The 15642-nt window shown below is 42.0% G+C and overlaps 1 protein-coding gene across 2 annotated transcripts in view; it reads right to left on the bottom strand.

Annotated features, from left to right (window-relative positions):
- Window positions 1-15642, bottom strand: part of PRKAR1B (protein kinase cAMP-dependent type I regulatory subunit beta) — a 91017-nt gene that overhangs the window by 6043 nt on the left and 69332 nt on the right. For both annotated transcript variants that reach the window (XM_058035535.1, XM_058035534.1), the window contains exons 8-9: window positions 14767-14827; window positions 11220-11341 (exon numbers count right to left, since the gene is read on the bottom strand). In XM_058035535.1, the coding sequence (XP_057891518.1) occupies window positions 11220-11341; window positions 14767-14827 (183 nt within the window). The remainder of the gene's footprint in view (window positions 1-11219; window positions 11342-14766; window positions 14828-15642) is intronic.

Raw genomic sequence — 15642 nt, 5'->3', positions numbered from 1 at the left:
TGCCAAAATCACCTTTACACTGTCAGTGATCATCACCAAACTGTCAATACAACATTCATCTTATTGGCCATCATTCTCAACAGCACATCAAATTTTAGCAGAGATGGAAAGCACCTGTCACTGCCCAGCTGGCAGAGGTCCTGGACATCATCTCTGCAGCCACCACTGATATCAAACAACCTGCAGGCTGCTGTGTGTTTAATATCACACCTGCACCAAACTGCCCTATGTGTGCCTGGAGTTTTCCCAGCTCTCTGCTATTCAGACATGTTTATATTAGTTTGGGACTATGGGTTTAGGAATAACACCCAGACCCGGGAGAGAGGAACAAAGCTGTCTAGAGCAGTCACCAAAATAGCCACAAACATTTAGGTACTTTTAAAGACGACAATCAATCATAAGCCAAGTGTAGCTTAAAACAGCAGAAAGAACTAAGCCACAGGGCATTTCCTAGGGATATACAGGAGGCCAGGGTTAAGGCCCAGACATGACTACACCCAGCCCATCATTAATCACCAGGAAATGCCTTTGTCTTGATCGTTCAGTATTTAAAATCATAGATGTCTGACACGGGAAGACCTTTTCAGTCGTTTTGTTCATCCCCCTACTGCATTACCTCAGACAATCTTTCCCTTCAGTGTTTCTTTGATACAGCCTGCATTAAACCTGTGCTGTACCTTTGTATTCCTCTTGAGGTAAAAGAAATGCTGTTATTAAATGGAAGAGGTCAAGATTCAGACAGAAAGAGACCAGTAAGCACAGTGACAAGCCAAAAGAAATTGTACAAGCTGCAATTTGCTTTGTGCATGGAGACCTCTGCAATACTCAGGTGAAATAAAATAAGTTTTGCACAAAGTAAAAAATGGGATTTCTTGTTTTGTTAAGCTTTTCCTGTTGAAAGACTTAACAGGAGCAAAACTTTAAGTTTTATAGTATATATTGACTTTAGATTCTTGCCTTTGAGCCACAGCAGCCAAGCTACCATCAAGCTAGACCACAGGTGTCCAGTAGAGGCATATCCACATGCTTGGGGACTCACGACTTCATCATCATCATCATCCCCCATCATCAGACAGAGGGACACCACAGCAGCTCTGCCACATTTCTTCAACCACCAGTTGCCAATGGGACTGGGAAGCCTGAGAGCGAAGGGATGGTGACAGAGGAATAAGGATACCAGCTCTGAGACATGGGAGGAGCCCCTTGCCTGGGGTGTGATCCCCCTTGGCTAGTTGTCCTGGCTCCATGCCCAGAAAGCTGGGAAGCCATTGCACCACAGCCCTTGGGGCTCCTCTGCATTTTTATCTTTATTCTGTTCTGGGATTTTGGTTGCGCCTTCCATTACACATTCAGTCACCTGTTGAAGGGGTGACAAGAAGCAGAGCTACTCAGTAAAGGTGGGCTCAGATGTTGGTTTTAATGAATCATCTCAGGGATACTTGGCCTTGACTAATCAGTAGCTTCTGTGGGAAAACAACTGAATTAATATTCATCCCAGTGCCAGATTTTTAAGACCGTCTGTGCCAAGCGCTGTGGATTATTGGCAACAAGGCCCTGTTTTCCTCCCTCAGACATGTCAGTGTACAAAGCAATAAAAGTCACAAAGGGAAAAAAATGTTGCATTTTAGAGATTCTTTCTTTCTACAAAGCTAGCCATTATCTTGCCTCTCTCTGAAGCCAGGAAACGTCCACTGAGTCAACATAAAAGTGACTTTATAATGGGTTATTCATCAACTGTTCATATTTGTGACTGACCTGACAGGGCTCATCTCCTGCAAGCAGAGAGCTACCACCTACAGCCAGGGCAGGGGTGAATGTATGGGAGAGAAAACACGAAAACAGAGCTGAACCTCCCTCACCCTGCCCGCAGAATCCTTTCTGGTGAAAATCGTTTTTAGCTGTTAATGCTGTTTTACGGCCCAATTACTCCTACCACCATCTGCTTCTTTGTGAAAACATTATGTAGATGCTGAAGTAACCAGACCAAGCAAAAGGCTGAGGCAGACATTGTCATTAAAGTCTCATAACTAATGCTGTGACCAGGGCTGGGAGAGCAGCTGTGGCCAGCAAGGGCAGCAGCTTCTGAGCAAGAAATAAAACTTGGAGTAAACTGGAGGAAGGAGAGAAGAGAGTTTATCACAGAGATCTGTAAAATCCCCCATGGAAAAATCTCTTTGAGTCCTTTCAGTTAGTGAATCTTGTGTGTTCAAAGGACCAAATTCTGAAATTCAGAAGAAAAAGCCTCACAAACTCAAAATTGGCTCATCCTGGAGCACACTGAGAAGTGTCTTGCATGCTCCAGAAAATCCACACTGCACAGCTAATGAAGGAGCCCTAAGGGCTATATTCTTGCAGCAAATCTGCAGTCAACTCAATGATATCTTTGCAGAGCAGGGACTAAGGAGCATATTTAACATGATCCAGAGAAAGGGATGAACTCCAGCAGGGACTGGGAAGTTCTCCATTTCTCTTCCTCTAGGTTGAGCACCACCATATTTCAGGTCTTGTTTACACTGCAGTGTTTTTGCTTGAAGACAGAGAAGCTCCCAGCTCCTGACACAGCAGATGCCTTTAATGTCAGTTCAGATTTAACATGCCTGGGGCCATAAAGCTCTTGTTCACCTTGACTAAGTGCTTTGAATCAGGGCTTGTGAGCTCAGGCTCCAGCGCCAAAGGAGCTTACAGGGATCCTGAAAACCTTGAGGGGTAAACATCCTGTGCTGCTCTCCTTACTCCAATGGAGAGGCTTTTCATCCCCTGTGAACCTCCAATGCTTTTGCAGACTGTAGGAAAACACTTCTGGACAGGATGAAGAGCACCAGCCATACCCTAAAGTTGGTATTAGCTCAGGGAGAAGTCACAGGCTGCTTTGAATACAGAGAAAGTCTTGCACTCTGATTTTTATGCAAATTCAAATGGGGCATGCATATATTAAGAATGAAACTGCCAATTACTAACTTTGGGGTTTCCTTCTCTGCCCACCAAATAATTTCCCTGATTTCCCTGATTTCCACATATCCCATAGTGGTACAGGGCCAGGGTGTGTCTGTCATTCCAGCATAAACTTCAGTTTTATGGGTTTACAAATCAGATGTTTTAAATTACAGCTGAATGAGACTGGAGACTCCTACACAAGCTGTCATGTCAAAAGTGAACCGGGGAAACATTCATACATTTTATTTTATGCTGGGTATAGCATGTGCAAAAAGAGGCTGGGAAAATGACTTTTAAGCCTTTGGGAGCAGTATGGCTGCACTGCATCCTCCTGGGAATTGTGCTTCAAGATGTAGATTTATCAATATCCCAAAGACAGAGTAACACAGCAGGTCCTGTGTGTACACGGGGGTGCTGACATAAGCAATGTCCTCACTCCCAGTGTCCTGGAAGACCACCAGCACATCACTCCTCAGCTGCCATTTCAGCCCTCAGGGACTGCTGATAGCATCATTCCTGGGACAGCTTTCATGTTAGAGCTAAGGATCAGCAGTTCTAGGGCTACTTTCCAAAAGAAGACAAATCCTTTGAACTATGTAGCCAAAGACACTGCAAATATTCCTTTAGCCAGTAAATAATCTTGGATTCTTATTATTTGCCAGCCTTTGATTTATGAAAGAGACCTTTCTACAAAAACAAGGGAAGAAATCAACACATTTCTGCCAATGCAAAGTGCAAGGGACTTCCACAGAACCTGCAGCATAAAATAACACCCATCATTTTTGGGTGGTAAGGTTTAACCTAAAGGAATAAGGATGGCCCATTAATGATGAGGTGCTGTCCACAGCTCCCACTGTTTCTCTGCCTTAGACCTTACATCAACAAAATCATTAAGGTCCTTCAAGGTGCCTAATTCCCATCAATTGATTTTTCAGGAATGAAGAACTATCCCAACTTTTGTGCCCTCTGCTTCAGATCATGCAACACGGAGGTTGGTTCACACAGCTCATCAGAAGGTGTGGTGAGAATAAAAACCCTGTGACCTTCATGAGATGTTCATGCAGGTAAAGAGGAATGAGTTGGTTAAAAGCTTTCATGTAATATAGACCATAATTATTAAAACTCTTAAAATTATTTAATTATAAAATTATTTATCTCATAGCATATGGAGGGGCCAAATCCAGGTGAAAACTCTTTTCCATCACAAACTATTGCCTGTGCACATTGCTTTTACACTGTTTTCATTTCCATCAGACCTCTTTTCCAAAAGTAATAATTTTCCTAATATAAAAGCTATGTGACATTAATGGTCTTGCAGAAGGATGAAGCAAGAGGACTTAATTCTGATTGTGGACTCAAGATTGAGTCATGACTGGGTTTGACAGTATTTTTTAACTGTACATTTTTAAACTATTATATATTATTCTCCACTCTCTGGGTTCATAGCAACTCAAGGCATTTATATACAGTTGTCCTGGTTTCTGCCACAAATGAGGAACGAAATCTGCAAAGCTTTAAAATAGACTAGAAATAGTGGCTAATGTGAAATTTCACAAAGTTGTTAGGAAAATGCTCCCTCGTACATCACTTCTGAGGTTCTGCAGAATTCACCAGAGGTGACTGCACTGCAGTGGTTATTGGTGGGGCTGGAGAAAGGTTGAAGGAAAGGCCAAAAGCTGCAGTCTGACAGGTCCTCCATGGCTGGGAAGAAGAAAGGGAGCAGCCATTTGCTTCCTATGAAACATTATCCCATGGATATGCAGCCTGACCCACTGCCCATGGAAGTTAAACTGAGTTTAACAGAAGCAGGACTTAGCTGACATTTAAGTCTCTTTGACTCAGCAAAACACTTCACCTCCATCCCTAGTCAGGATGGGACCCAATCATACACCCAACTTTCCATCTTTGATGGCAGCTGGCCATTAAAAATGGATCCTGAGCACAGAGGAACTCTGTAGCAGGGCCAGTGGAAATGCTGCTGCCCCAGCACAACTGGGTGCTGTCAAGAAAATCGAGCATCCCCTTCCTGTAAGAGCTCTGTGGGAAACAATGTCTGTGCAGTTAAAAATAAGCAGAGTACAGAGCCCTGGTGCCTGCTGGCTCTGTTTATTCAGGATATTTTGTTTATTAGGTACATTAGGAGTCGCTGCAGACTGCCTTTGACAAACATTTTCGGTATCAACAAAATCCTGGTAACACTAAGCAGTTCAGATTTGTAGCCTTTGAAACTCCTTTTCTAGACAACATTCATCTTCCTAATTAATAATTAATCGCACTGTGTTTTAAAGAGATTATCAGGTGTGATAGCAGAGTGTGCCTAAGGCAGTGACTTCATTATCCCTGTGGAAGGAGTTTACTTTGTAGTTCCCCTGCCTGTCGCAGGGGTAGGTGCCAAAGGGGTCTCTCTTAGGTTAGAATGTCAAAGAGCAACGATTTAGGGCAGGAAACAATTGGGCTATTATTTTTCTTTTTTCTTTTTTTTCTTTTCTTTTCCTTCTTAAGGAGCTTTTAAATCATAAATCTTCAGATGCTCGTTGTGTAATTTAAGACTCGAGTCGAGTTTTCCTACAGAAAGGCCCAATTCTGTGTAGCACCAGGTGCCCTTCCGAGGTTACCATGGCAGGAAGAGTTTACAAACACTGTTCCACCTACAGGCTTTGAACTGCATCTGTGCAGAGACGCTCCAGAGCGTGCCAGGAGTGTCAGCGGGGCTGGAAACACTGATTTCACCTACAGGACACTATCTCAAGTACACTCTCATCAAGAACTCACAGCGGATCCTGCCCAGACCGGAGCCGGTTTGTGGCCCTGACTTGAAATGTCAACAGCAGCACGGAAGGAACAGCCCCCACCGAGGGCTACTGGGCTGTTTCCAATGTGATCAGCCAAGGATAGTGCTGGAAAAATGATCATTACCAATTAATCTCAATCATTTATTTCAATAAGGCAGCCTTCTGCACTATCAGTGTGGTTTTTTTTCTTTTATTTGTCAATTCTGGTATTCCCATTGCCTGGTTTCAGTAGCGACAGATATTTATGCCTTTTCCCATTAAACTTTTCCTCACCTTTAAGAAGTGTCATTAGGATTGTTCCCACTGATGGGGAAACAGGGAGGGCAATGTTCTGCCCAAAGACTGGACAGGTGACACTGAAAATCAGATGCCCTGACCATGCCTCCTCTCTAACCAGCAGGATAATAAGGAAGAATATAAATCCCAGATTTTTATAAGTGCTTTTCACAAAGGAATTGAAGAGGAGTACCTGCTGTAACTTACCACAAATCTGCAATTAAATATATTGGGTTTTAAAGCTAAAAACAAAAATCCAATGCCAAACTCCTTGATACCATGGGTCCATTTCTCCTTGAATTGTCTCCTGTGAATTATCTTCTATTTTTAGGTCTTTTATTTTTAGACTGCTGCATGCGATTGCTGGGCAGCTCAACCAGCTATTAATTGCAAATGTTTTACTTCTCATGCAGATTTATTTCCACGCTTTCTTTTTAAACCAACCTGTCCTGGGAGCAGATGACAGGCTGTACACTTAAAGGGCAGCCACAAGCTGTGCTCCTCAGGCTCACCCTGGCCCTGTCAGAAACCTTTTGCTGCTCTCTCCTCCTCCACCTGCGCACGTTTGTGTGCCTGTGCACACATTTTTCTTGAACCATGTCAAACTTTATGAGTATCAGGGCCATATGGCAGCAGCTCAGCAAGCTCTGAGAGTGCAGCTGAGACTCAGAGAGTCCCTGGGCACGGGGGGTGAGTCCCGTGACAGGCTGGGTGCGCCGGACACGGCGCTGGCTCGTGACAAGCCATGCCAGGGATGGGACAGGGCAGGGCTGGCAGCTGGAAACCCCAGCAGGCTGCAGGTCCCTTTGGTGATTTATGGAACGGTGTTTTTGGCAGCTGCCTCACAGACTTCGAGGTATTGTGCCACCCAGCCAAGCTGGAAGCTGAACTTGAGAGAGTGGTACATGATCAGAACCGCTGCTTGTAATGCTATTGTCGCTACCTTTCCCAGTAACCTAGACAACAGCAAAAACCTCTTTTCTTTCCAGTTTCAGAGCACTACTACACTGGTTTGAACTACTGTTTGAGCTGGAGTCAGAGGCAAAGCACAAGTTGGGAATAAAACCAGCCCCTGTTCAACTGGCATTTCATTTAAAGGGGCTTTTAACTCCACAAAGCTCACATGCCTTTGCATCCACCACTTTAAAATGCTGGCTAAAAATATTTGCGTTATCTGAAGTCAGATGAATAAATCCTCCCCACTGCTGGGTACACAGTGTGGCAGGGCACGACACAACTGCAAATTTATTTGTTAGAAACCGTACATCTGTTATGATTTACGCTTGCCAAAGTATAATTCTTTATGGCAACAATTGTTTCATGGTGCTTAAAGTTTTTCACCTCTGTGCCAGGAATCTCATATGGGATAATTCCATGACCTTGGAATCCAGCAGATACATTCCACATCTGTCTGGTCTGGGAAAGCCCGAGTTTGTTGTGTGAAAACCATAGTGGGAAAGTAAGACCTGGAAATATCTGAAAATACAGAAACTGCAGGGCTGCTTCTTTTTTTATTTTTTTATTTTTAATTACTAGTTTCAAGTGCAGTAAATCAATCTCACAGAAGTCGTTACTTTGCTTTTATAAGCAGACATTGACTTCTGATTCTATCTTCACATTAGGGAATCTGGTATAAACATCACAATAATTCTATCTCTGGGAAAAAAAACCCCACAATCTTTAAATATTAGAACTAAATCTTTTTGAAGGCTGCTTGATATTTAAACAGAAAAGAACCCAAACTACTGCAAGTAAACATCTTACTGGTGCCTGTGAAGATTTAGGATGGCAGAAAAACTGTAGCTGTCCTGGAATCTCAGGGTATACACTTGTCTCATTAGATTTTTTAGCAAAAAATGAACCATCAACAGCTTTGTGAGCAGTGAACTTAAAAAGCTCTGGTTTCCTGTGATTCTTCCCTGTGCACATTTTCTGTTATTATAATAATTTGGCTAAGCTCCTGCTGCAGCCTTGCTTTCCAAGAGGCACTGTAGCATTTCCATGCTCACAGCCTGCACCTCAAATAACCTGCACCCCAAATAAACTGTGCAACACTGGAGGTAGGAAGGTGGACAGAAAGCCATAACAAAAAGGTTATAGTAAGAAATGGAGAGAAAAGGTGAATGTGTTTTCTTGATAGAAGGGGGAGACTAACTCGACTTATCCACACTAACTAGGATGATATTCCTGGTTTAAAGCAGGAATTGCTCTTCTGATCATCACTGGGGCTATCAGTCTCCCTTTCCAAAGGTTTCAGTGGTTTCTCTTCAGTCTGCAAATCCTGAAGGTGCCAATCCACTCACAGGATTGGCAGGATTGGGCAGGACCAATGTCCTTACAATGTCCCAAAGGGATGGCACAGAGCAAGGCAGCAGGGCAGGCCAACCAGAAATTAATAACTAATTGATGAAGTTCAACAATTTTAAATCCATATGTGAGTCCTAGGTGCCTCGAGAAGCTTTTATGGTAGGATTCACAAGATTCCACTTGGAACCAGTATCTGGGATGCACCAAAGCTTTATAAAGTGATAACTGGTTTGTCTAAGGCATGACATGAATGATCATGGTTATGATAAATCATAGAATGGTTTGGGTTGGAAGGGACCTTAAAGATCTTTGTGTTCCACCTTCTGCCATGGGCAGGGACACCTTCCAGTAGTTCAGCTTGCTCCAAACCCCATCCAACCTGGCCTTGAACACCTCCAGGGATGGGGCAGCCTCAATTTCTCTGGGCAACCTGTGCCAGGGCCTCACCACCCTCACAGGGGAGAATTTCTTCCTGATATCTAATCTAAAGCTGCTCCTTTTCTTTTGAAGCCATTCCCCTGTCCTGCCACTCCAGGCTCTGGCAAATATTCTCTCCATCTTTCCTGCAGGCTCCCTTCAGGGGCTGGAAGGGCACAGTTACCCTGGAGCCTTCTCCTCTGCAGGCTGAGCAATCCCAATCCTCTCTGCCTTTCCTCCCAGACAGGGGCTCCATCCCTGTGATCATCTCAGGGAGGGGACCCCAGAGCTGGACACAGAGAGCAGAGCAGAGCAGCAGCATCCCCTCCCCTGACTTTCTGCCACGCTGCTTTTGAAGCAGCCCAGGACACAACTGGGGCTGCATGGAATGTAAAATGAGTAAATAAAAAGGTAAATTAGTACCTTGTCCAAAAATCATGTGGCCAAGTTAGCTTTGTAGTACTGGACACGCTGTGCTCCAAAGGAGGCTGCATTTTAGTGATATATGAAATGGTTTTCTGCATACACAGCAGCCAAACAACTTGGCTGCATTTCTAGTGGTTTGGATTAGAAGACCACAAACATCAAAAAGCATATGAAAGAAGCTAATGGCTTTTCAACATATTGTGACAACAAACCAGCCAAAACTACTTTCAAGCAGGTTGTAGAATAATGTGTTCCTGGTGATTTGCAGCAATTTTTCCTACAGAAAAGCTTAAAATCAAAGATGTGAACTCCTGTAAAAATCACGTTTAAAATACGAAGCTTAAACTCTGTGTGAGAAGGCAGAAATACTGCTGCAGCACAAGAAATATTTGAAACTGGATGTTCATTCTTTAAAGTAAAAAATATAGGCAATTTCCAAAGTAAGAAACTAAGTCAGATTTGCAGTGAAGGGTGAGGTGAGCAGGTACTTTCTACAGAATGCAGTGTTAATGCTTTTCTACCCATTCAAGACTTAACAGCTGTTTCAGCAAGAGGGGGAAAATAAAGGCCCTTGGTAACTCTTAAGCAAGCTGCCAATTTTCCACATGGGATTCAATGGCTAAGAAAATTAAATTTTCCTAGTCTCCTGCTGCTGCAAGGAATAACAGCACATTCAGAAACACTAGGAGCAATAAAAACTCCATATTTCTGAAAAACTTCTGTTTCCTAAATTTTTCTCATATACTAAACATCTTCTTAATGAAAAAGATTCCCTATCTAATATCTAGTCTCATTTATTCTAACATTGTTGTTTTGATGGGAGACTGCTTGTCAGATATTTAAAGTTCCTGAATTGTCTCCCTGTATGATAGACAGATGCAGTTACTTGCACTGACAATTTTGTGAGCATTGTAGAAAAACTATGTTCACAAATAAAATACATATTTCCAACACTCAAGAGGAAGGAAGGATGGAATTTTAAATGTCAGATATTGATTATGAACCAAATTCTGGCTGCTTTGTATAGAGGCACCTGTCCAAAAATCCACAGATAAAGAGCAAGCAAAGCAAAGCCTGGGCTGCATTCTGTGTGCATACAGCTGGATCCCAAGGTTGCACCATGACAGCTTCTGACCCCTCTTACCCAACTTCTCCCACACTGAGGGGTTCCAGTTCCCTCCCAGTTCCTGTGCCACCACTGGAACTCACTGCTGGTCATGTAACACCTGGCAGGTGTGTGCACTGGAGCTGTCACCACAGCCATATGTCGGTTATTTGGTTTATTTTATTATATTGGCTATTTCTGCTCTGTATATTTGCACAGGAACACACACAATCCATAGACAATCATATCCTAATGCTCTCCTGTTATTCAGTCTGAGTGTCTCTAATTCCTCTTTATAGCTTGTTATATCACAGTGCCTTGGTGCTTGTGTGAGATAGCAGGGATCCAAATATTTATGTCAGAGAGGGGGGAAACCCTGCCAGCATCTGTTTGCAGAAGTGAGATGGTGGAACTGAAGTGTCAGATAATCTCCCCAAAAGATGTCAGCATTTCCAGCTGCCTGACAGATCTGTCTGCCTGTGTCAGAGTAAACAAAAAGATGGCTCAGCCATTAGGGATGAGTTTAAGGCAAAACAAAGAACAAATTATCCGTTTTCTGATCAGGTCTCCTGCTCCAGTTTTCAGATGTCCATTTGTGATATTCCCTGTAAGCCCCTTTGGGAACAATGATCAATGCACTCTGTGGCTGACCAGCCCTGCTGAAGTATCAAAAATTTGGAACTAGAAAAGTCTCCCACATAAGCAAACCTTCAAACAGTAAAGGCACCAGACACACCTCAAAATTATTCTGCATTTTCAGTTTACTGGAAAGAAGATTGTCTCACTTAAGACAATTCCATGGAACTGGTCTCTGAATTCATTTGAATTTTGAGTAGGTCTCCTGGTTTAAGTGGAATTAGATTTATGCTGAAGTAAGAGATTGAACTGAACCCAAATGTCTTTAATACAAAGCCTTGATCTTTACCAGGAAATGACAGAGCTTATCAGGTTGCCAATCTTACCTCTGTAATAATGAAGAAGTCATCACCAGGCTCTCCCTGCACAACAATTTTTTCTCCATCTTCAAACTGGACAGGTTCCAGTGCATCAGCCACTGTCAGCCTCTCCCATTTGTCCAGGGACTCTAAAATATTGAAGATCATAAAGCTATATTATAAAAACACTCCAACTTTGGCTGAAGATTCATATCTAAACTGACAGCTCTGCCGTGCCTGGTTCTGTTATAAAAGAAACATTTCTTTCATCCAGGCACTTTGCACGAACCTTCAGTTGGGAAACATGAATGTATTTATTCATTGTGTCTTAGCCATCAGTAATCACCCAGATAGCAATCTGAAGAGTTGGACAGGGGAAGTTGGCTCTGGTTCCTCACTGCTGAGATCTGATCCGGGCTGCCCTGGCACTGCCAAGGCCTGGAGCAGCTGAGGAACTGCCTGGAGATATGGGAGCACCTCAGATTCCCTCACCAGGTGTCAGGACAAGTCCTGCAGTGTTTTCACTGAGGTGCTCCCATTTCTGGGGTGAGTGATCCATCTCAAGGATGGGTGATACCACCACAGCCAATGGCCAGACCCTGGTGGCACCAGCAGCAGGAGGCCAGAGGCATCCAGGTTTATGGATTTTGAAATGGCTTCATTCAATTCAAAATCTTCTTCATTTGCCAGAAGGATGGCCTGCAAAATGTTTTCCTTTTCATTGCCCCGCTTAAAGGATAAATGTTATAAAACTTTAAAAAATTCTGTAATTAAAAATGATGGGTCTGGTTTAGGGTTAACAGAGCAAAAGCAGCCTGTGGTAGGGGTCCTCACCACCCACCTGCACCTGCCCCAGATCCCCACCATGAAAAGGGACAGCCTGCACATTCAAATCTTAAATCCAGGGCTGCTCAGGGTCCCAGTGCCCTCCCCTGCCTTGGCTGAGGGATGGATCCCACCTGTCCTGCCCTCAGGGAGGAGGTGCCACCTGGGTCTCTCTCCAACACACATTTGCATGAGAATTCTAGAGAGTGAATTGTACTTGAACTTTTGTACTTTGATCAGATTTGACTGAAAAATTACAGGTTTAAGAGTTATTAAAAGCAACAGATAATACCACGATTTAACCTTCACTGCCTCAAAAAGCTGGGCTGAAATTGATGTCCCAGAGCTCTGCTGATTCCTACTTACTATGAATTATTGAACTAATGTATGTCAAGATACAGTTTCTGACACCAGGATTAGATGTGTGCCATTCCATCAGACTCTGGTTTCCAGTTTTTTTTTCCAAAATATTGCTTAGAAGGATGGTGTGAAGGTAAAAGGAAGTTCATTAGAGTTAAAATGCCTTTTGGCTGAGCTCAAAAGAACACCCTGAGCCTGGTAACAAAACCAGACCAAAGTGCTCAAAGCACCAAAGGTAATTTTGGGGTTGACTGACACAGCTTCATGTTTTTATGCCACTTTCTTGTTGCTGCTTGGGAAATTAATTGTTTCTAACATTTTCCCCACCTAAAGCACTTTCCTGGTGTGTTTGTGACCTTTGCTGCAGAAGAACTAACGTCAAAGACCAAGCCCATATTGTCAATGCACCATTCAAAAACTGCTCTGTTTGATTAAAAATAAGCATAAAACTCTTTCAAACAGACTAGAGAAGACTTTTTCTTTTCTTTTTTTTTTTAAGGAACTCAGTAATTAACAATGAAAAGAAAGAGCCTCTTGAAACTTCTTCTTCAGTTGCCTTTATAAAAAATTCAAAGCTAATTGTAGCTCCAGTCACGAAGTGTCTCTCTTTTGTCTAAGGGAACTGTACCACTACCAATACATTGGTTAATAAATCTTGCAAACAGATCATTATATAGAATATTCTACAAGTTTTAGTTGCAGAGTTGAAGTATCAGATAAATTAGACTACATCAATGCCTAAATTGTACATATCAATTCATGACTTTATATTTAATTAAACTCCAGAAGAAAAATTTAAAAGTATCATTTCTTTCATAAGCAACTACTGATAATCTAAAAAAATCCTTAGATTTAAAAAAAAAAAAGTGACTCTTGCAATTATACAGCTAATTCCAGACACTGGACAGACCTTGGAAAAAAGAAACATAAGAAGCAGGTAGAGGTTTTTCCACCAGGAAATCACTGAGTTCTGACCACAGCAAGGGATAAAGCGAAGTTGACTTTCCAGTGCCATTTTGAGATTTCTAAAATATCTTTCTGCTTTGCAGGTGTCATCCACTTTTTAGACATGTCAAAGGGATCCTTACACATTTCACCTAAATTTCCACGTTCCTGCAATGATGTGTTATTTTGTTCGCTGCTTTTCTGTACTTAAAAAAAGTTCAAATCTTAAAGTTCTTCCTCTTTTTTTGAACCAAGATTCAAAAGCCACACTACAAATTAGGCTCTAATTACAATGCAAACCACAATGAAGGAATGTGTTTAAGGAAGCACATCTCTGAATAACCTTTCTACTCTGAAATTGTTTTGAGATGTCTCATTGTTGTAATTGCTTCTCATTAGTGCAGGTGCACAGATTCCTTTTTTTCTTTAAATATTCACTGTAATTTGGTATAATTTGTGCTCTTAATTTAGGAAGATTTAAATTAAGCATAAAAGAAGGATTTTAAATTATGAAAACTTCATTAATAAGCAAGAACATACTTGGCCTCACTTTAAGCATACAAATATAATTGAAAATCTCATGGATAGCACCTCTCAGAAGTTCAAGTATACTCTCACTGAGACACTCTCATATTTCAGGTACCTCAGCTTGAATGGTAGGTGAATATCATAAACAAAAAAAACTGGAAAAATTTTAAGCAGAAATAGAAATGCTTCAATTATATAGCAAATAAATCCTGAGCTGTTTTTTTCCAAACAGCCCCAGCAAAAACATGATGTTTCTCCTACAGAATCAACAACTCATTGTACTGTCTAACACTGTCCTCCTTATTAGAGGCTTTTGTTCTCCTAATGGTGATTGATTGGTCAGGCATTATGGGTTTGTTGTTTTTCCTACTGAAGGCCATCAAGAACATGTCCAAATTTCGTGGCTATCACATTAATCAAAGGGAAACAAAATCCAAGGACAAGAAGCTAAACAGATGTTTTAAGAATGTGAGACAGGGCCTGTAAAATGCACAGAAGAAAAAAGATCGGTCCAGTTTGGTTTGTAAGGTTGGTTTGTTTCGTGCACACAAACACTGTGTTCTTGCAGGAAAAAGCTTCTCACCTGCTCCCTGGGAGGATGTGACTGGACTTTATGACAAATTCATATCTCTGCACTGCTTTCTGCTCTATCCACATGATCTTTACTCAGCAGCAGCTACTGAAAGTACCAGTGTGTGCCTGCTCCACCTTTAGCGCTGCAAACACAGGGGCAGCGCACAGGAAAGAACGAGAAAAACAAAAAGGGCCCTTCACACTTTCACTCCTTCAGAAACAGCACAGTGCGAGACCTTCTGCCTGAGCACTGCTCCTTTCATTGTGCCATCAAAGATCAGAACTCATCCTGCCAACGTGAACAACAGAGAAACCAAGAGCCAAGTTCCAGAGGGCAACTGACCCAAAATGGAGACCTTGCTCAGGAACTCTTCGTACATCTTCCGCTTCCTCAGAGTGCTGCCCTGTTATTACAGGAGGGAGAAAAAGGAGAAGAACATTACACACAAGTATTTTTGTGATTTCTTCCTACAGCTGCTCCTTCTTTTTTTTCCCCCCTCCCTTTCCAAATCTTAAGCATAGCCAGTGTAAACAGCCTCAGGCAAACGTTTCCCCATAAAATGTCTGGGCAAGTTGCATTGCTGATAAGCAAAGACAGAAGGACTCAAATTCAATCCTGCTGTAATTTCACTGACTTCACTGGTGTTACTGGACACTGCAGATGAATTGTATCCATTCACAGGCATTCATTTTAAAGCCTGAACTTCATCAATTAACTGTTTAGCTAATTCAATACATATATAGTTGCCAATGAGGCTCTTTGTAATTACAAAGTCAGATAAAACTTAAAATATGCCCCTTGTAGAGCCCATCCTTTTAGCTTAAAAACTCTTTATTGCCAAATGTTTATCTGTAAACCAGATTAGTGTTGTATCTACTGTACAACCTGTACAGTGTTGTGTCTATTGTTATGCTGAGCAATCCATTCATATTATTATTTTAACAAGATTTAAGCATTTGGGAGCAGACAATCCATCAATGTATGTGCAGCCACCAGCACAGTCATTCCCATTCTACTAAGATTTTGTTGTGTGATAAATTTCTAAGACACCTTCTCCTTACATGGTGTTTGATCAGCAAGACAGAAACCACAAGCAGCTGCTCCAGCATGCTTTTTTGAAGGTGATTCATGTTGGAATAATTATGATGAAATTTTACCAATAGAAAAACAAAAATAATGAATGCATCCTTATTTCCTTTTGCAGTGACATGAAAATCT

The sequence above is a fragment of the Melospiza georgiana genome, chromosome 16 (assembly GCF_028018845.1).
Source record: "Melospiza georgiana isolate bMelGeo1 chromosome 16, bMelGeo1.pri, whole genome shotgun sequence".
In the NCBI taxonomy this organism is placed as follows: Eukaryota; Metazoa; Chordata; class Aves; order Passeriformes; family Passerellidae; genus Melospiza; species Melospiza georgiana.
This window is presented reverse-complemented; position numbering and strand designations above follow the sequence as displayed.